Source organism: Cucumis sativus, chromosome 2 (genome assembly GCF_000004075.3).
Source record: "Cucumis sativus cultivar 9930 chromosome 2, Cucumber_9930_V3, whole genome shotgun sequence".
NCBI lineage: Eukaryota > Viridiplantae > Streptophyta > Magnoliopsida > Cucurbitales > Cucurbitaceae > Cucumis > Cucumis sativus.
In genome coordinates, this window is record NC_026656.2 from 23,860,775 (window position 1) to 23,865,787 (window position 5,013).

Genomic DNA, 5,013 nt, shown 5'->3' on the forward strand with positions numbered 1-5,013 from the left:
ATAATGGATATTAGACATGTATCAAGAGTATCACTTGTAATGAACTTGGAATGGACTTATTATTTGCTAAATGGAAAAAATTTACGAGAAGTTTGCGAATCATTGTCAAACTCAAATTTCTGGCCGCCACTAGTTTCCCTCGTTAATATAGTGCTAATTTTCGCTTACATTCATGCACATATCCTACATTGGTCTTATAATAATAGAATAAATTTGATTGATCTCCAACATCCCAGACATGTCGTCTTCTAAACCCATAAAAAAGATATATATTTTCACACTATTTTATTTTAATAAAACACACATAACAAAGTACATGAAAACATATTAAGTTCAAACTGCGAAGCATTCTTACAACTTTTATTGAAGGCATTACAAGTTTAAATAAGTAGATTATAGATATGTTCAAATTGGCACAGGCTCTGTAAGCAATAAGGCGATAAGATGTTTAGTTTCTGTATTAGCAAAAGTGAAACCATCTCGTTCCTTATAATAGAAGTCTGTGACTCGAGCAAAATTGGGTCCATAATCATGAATCACACTTGGAAACTTGCCACGTTTTATGTAATCTTCTATTATTTCTTTCCATGCTTCACCCACTTGCTTTTTCAGTTCAGCTACGGCTATCTCTTTTGATACTCCATATTGTTCCATGTAGCACTCAATCGAACAAGTAACATGGCACCTCTCTTCTCCAAACTAAAAATATGTAGACACATGATAATTATTCTTTATTAAGCCATTTGTTTCGTAAAGAAGAAATTTTAAAGGTGGATCGATGTTGTTTATGTAGACTTAATCTTCAAAACTGAAAAACCAAGATCTAAGACCTTCGCTCTCACCCCTTGACAACCATTTGGTTATTAGTTTTTTTTGTTCATTCAGTCACTAATTTTTTTATTAGTTATCTACTATTTTACATATATTTTCAAATTTTCTTTTTATTTTTTAAGTTAGCTAACAATTCAACTTTCATCTACTGTACGTACCTTGTGGGAAACTATGTCATTCACAAGTCTACTAGCAGCTTCACTTGCTTGATGAAGCATAGGGTTACCTTGAACCCATTGGAAAACCTCTTCTGAAACAATATTTCCTAAAGATAGGAAGGCAATTGAAGCCACAGCATACACGCCAATGGAAGTGGCACTAATTTTCATGTACTCTTCTATTGTTGGCACATAGTCTTCATTGAACCATTTAGCTTCCACTATATAAAGTTTACATTGCCTTATTATCTGTCCTCAAAACCCTAAAACGTATTAGAAAGTGGGTACTCTTTTGATGAAACCACATTATTACAATGTCATAGAGATCTCTTACCCCTTCTTTTGCATAATCAAATGCATATGGAATATTGTTGTCCATGCACATATCTTTTATACTCCCTTCATAAAATTCAAGTATAGCTTCATACAAAACTTTCATGTAGTTTGGGAGCTCCTCAATGCAATTCAAATCCCATCTTTATATTTAATAAAAAAAAAATCAAAATATTAGATGGAAAATCAATATTAGTTAAGGTAAATTTGATTACTTTAATTAATATATAATTTTAACAAATGCTAAAACTAAGAGTTTTGAAGAGCCAAACCTTTCAATTGCTTTGGTGAATAGTTGAAGTTCTTCAAGTGTGCCATAACAATCATACATATCATCAATAACTGTTATGATAGCAATAATTTTGGCAACTATTGTTCTAGCACTAGAGTACTTTGGTTCATAGTATATTCCCAATGCCCAAATATAGCTCTCCACCACTCTATCTCTTGCAAAAGGTAATTTCTCTTTTAACTTCAAATCATTCCACCACCTATATATGTACATATACATTCATAATTAGAAAAACATTAACAACAAGAAAATTTTCAAAGATGGTATAGGAAGTTTTTATTGAAAAAAGATACCTTGAAAGTTCACCAAGTTCTCTTTGGTAGAGTTTTTGAAGTGAATTGTAGTCTAACTTTGCAAAAGTGAGCAAAATATTACTTTTCTTCAATGGATTGTTGCGATAGAGAGAGATATAGTTCCTAGTCATGAACCTTGGCAAAGTTTTATAGATTGGCCACTTTAATGCATATTTAGCTTCTTCTGAGAATGGAGAAGTGGAATCCATTGCCATTGCTTCAAGTTGAGTTGATGTGAATTCTAATGCTTCATCCATTATATTTTCTCCCTTCATTCTCAAGTGAGATGCCTCATACAAGCTTAATAAACCTCTTTCATCTTTTGTAATTGACTCTTTGAAATCTCCACTTTCACTTGTAAACTTTTTTAATATCTCTATTGAAATTTACAATGTTTATGTCACAGCCTCTTTTAGAAAATTATTGGAAATAATATAAATCCATGCACTTTGAAAAGTTGAACAAGTCGAAATAAAAAAAAATATTAATTTTGAAGGAAGTGGCGTCACAGAGAGGGTTTAAAAATTTTATTCAAAATTATATAAGGTTTTCTATGATTAAACAATGAAAAAGAAAATTGCACCTTGGTATAGATATTAGCTATATAATTTTTAAAAAATATTTCTTAACCATATTTTCTTATCATTAACAATATTTTGTTAATTTAAAAGGAATGATGTTGGTACATTATCTGCAAGTCTAAAAAATATAGCAAATCGAGACCTGGGCGTAAAATATGACAAAATTTTCACTTATAAAAATATTCATCTTAAATTTTTTATTATTCTTAAATTACATTTTAATAACTTATTTCTCTTCCTCTTCTTAATGCTCTACTCATTATATATTTATTCTCTAATTATTTATTTTTTATGTTTTAATCTTGATTTTAGAATATCAATAGTACAATAATTGTCATATAAAATATAATGGTTGTTGATCGGAATAATTTAACTTCATTTGTGATTTTTTTTTACTTTCTTCGATTTGTATTTAGAGTTGATTTTATTTTATTTATTTTTACATTGATTTTGTTTTGATTTTATTTTGTCTGAGTTTTGTATATTAGTGTTGTGATATACTTATATTATATGTATTAGTTGGTTAACGTGATTTTCGTTTTTCTAAATTTTATGCAGTTCATTAGAGTATAATTAAGTATATGAATGATGTAACTCAACGTATAATTATCAAGTATATCAACAATATATTGTTAAAGTGAATCAGTAAAATGAATCATTAACAAGTATATGAATTAAGTTTATAAGCGTATATCGATAGTATATCAAGTGTATAAGTAGGACTTCAAGCATATCAAGTGTATCTAATCAATCAAATGTAGAAGTGAAGAATACCAAGTGTATCTGCAGTACATCGAGTGTATCAAACATATCATGTACATCAAACATATCAAATTTGTTGAGTGTACCAATGAAACATAGCAAGTTTATTAGCGGTGTATCAAACTTATAAGTGAAGTCTTTAAGTGTATCAAACTAATCAAGTACTGTATCAAGGCCTAAGGAGTATCAAGTGTATCAAGAAGAATCAAGTGTAACGAGGAGTATTATAATGTGTATCAAGATGTTTCAAGTGTGTATCAAAAGTTATCGAGTGTATTAACGAGTATCAGGTACATCAAGTGTATCAATCAAATATAATGTATGAGGTGTATTCAAAAGTATTATGTGTATCAAAGGGTATTAAGTGTATCAAACGTATATTAGTAACAAGGGAATTTGTGACATTTTACCTCTTGATGTGTGAGTTAAGCTTTGTTTTTGTCATTTTCACAAATAGTAAAGTGTGTGTACTAAAGGAAAATTACAATGGATGACTATTTTAGCAATAATAATTAAGGATATAGTAACATTTTTAAAAAGTTGTAAATATAGCAAAACTATCACTGATAGATTTGTATCGCTGATAGATTTCATATGATATATCAGTGATAAACCAATATTTGCAACATGGTCTATCAGTGATAAACTTATATCATTGATAGAATTTGACAAATTTTACTATATTTGTAAAATTTTTAAAATTGTGTTATATACTTAATTAATTTGAATTTAATTGCTAAATTTGGAGTTATCCCGTATTATAACTTCTTTTCTGATTTTGGGATGTGGCCCAAGATAATAATTGAGTTTAAATGTCATAATCTTTTATTAGCATTAATAAATGGTAAAATTAATTGAATGAGAGACTTACCACAAGAAACAAAGAAACCTCGTTGCCTAAGCAGTCGGAATTTAAGAGCCACAATGTAAAGATCCTCCACATCTTCTTCATCAACATGGGCAGAATTTTGAATTTGATCAAGTATTTTGTTAATTTCATCTTCAAAGTGGTATGACAAACCTAAACATTGGAGTGAATCAATCAAACTCAATTTTTCTGAATGCTTTTCAGCAGCTACAAACATGCTTCTCGCTTCTTCTTTAAGTTCTTCAAGTTTTTTCAGGACTGAATCTTCTTCCTGAATTTTCATAACCTTTATGTAACATATAAATACAGAAATTGCATTTGAAACAATAACAGTAATTAAAAGACAAAAATATACCAAAAGATTGGAAAGATTGGAAATATTGGAAAGGAAATAATCTCCCCAAGCACTTGGTTCATGGTATTCAATGCGACGAAGAACATCATTGTCGCTTAAAGTAAGTTTATTTGCTGCCTCGGATTCTGATGGAGTTATTTGAAATGACATTTTTCTTTTTTTCTCTCGACCTCTTTTCCTTTTATGAGAATATGTATAAGATCCTTCCTCACCAGCTTTATAAGAATCGTTTAATGAGGATTTGGATGATGATTCTTGGGTGTAGCTAGTGGGAAAGTTATTGAACTTTAACGTCAGGTTGATATTCTTTTGATTTTTTAAGTAAATAATTTATTTTATAGATATTTCGATAGTGTTGTCTTTTCCATAATGAGTAAAACGTTTCCCACCAATTTTCTTAAGTTGGTGTAGGCAATAAAAACTATTTTAGAGTAACTTTATCTTTTTCATATTTATATTTTCACATTGATCAAAAATTTCAATTTTGTCCACTTAATCTATGTATTCAAAAACTTCATCATACCACTATAAACACAAATT

At 29.2% G+C, this 5,013-nt stretch overlaps 1 protein-coding gene across 1 annotated transcript; it reads right to left on the reverse strand.

Moving 5' to 3' along the window:
* Positions 1–244: 244 nt before the first annotated feature.
* On the reverse strand, positions 245–4,672 carry LOC101203434 ((-)-germacrene D synthase). Its single transcript, XM_004151868.3, has 7 exons — positions 4,474–4,672; positions 4,122–4,389; positions 1,908–2,283; positions 1,595–1,813; positions 1,324–1,465; positions 990–1,238; positions 245–699 (listed from the first exon to the last, which is right to left on the reverse strand). Exons 1-7 carry the CDS (start codon positions 4,621–4,623, stop codon positions 406–408), a joined length of 1,698 nt encoding a protein of 565 aa, XP_004151916.2. The 5' UTR covers positions 4,624–4,672; the 3' UTR covers positions 245–405.
* Between the last annotated feature and the right edge of the window lie 341 nt (positions 4,673–5,013).

Bases quoted from the DNA above. Each gene is read 5' to 3' on its own strand.
- LOC101203434 (XM_004151868.3), bottom strand. From the start codon at position 4,623: ATGTCATTTCAAATAACTCCATCAGAATCCGAGGCAGCAAATAAACTT. The intron at 1,466-1,594 runs GTTTGGCTCTTC...TTAAATATAAAG, and splicing joins TTCACCAAAGCAATTGAAAG to ATGGGATTTGAATTGCATTG. The intron at 700-989 runs GTACGTACAGTA...ACATATTTTTAG, and splicing joins ATGACATAGTTTCCCACAAG to TTTGGAGAAGAGAGGTGCCA.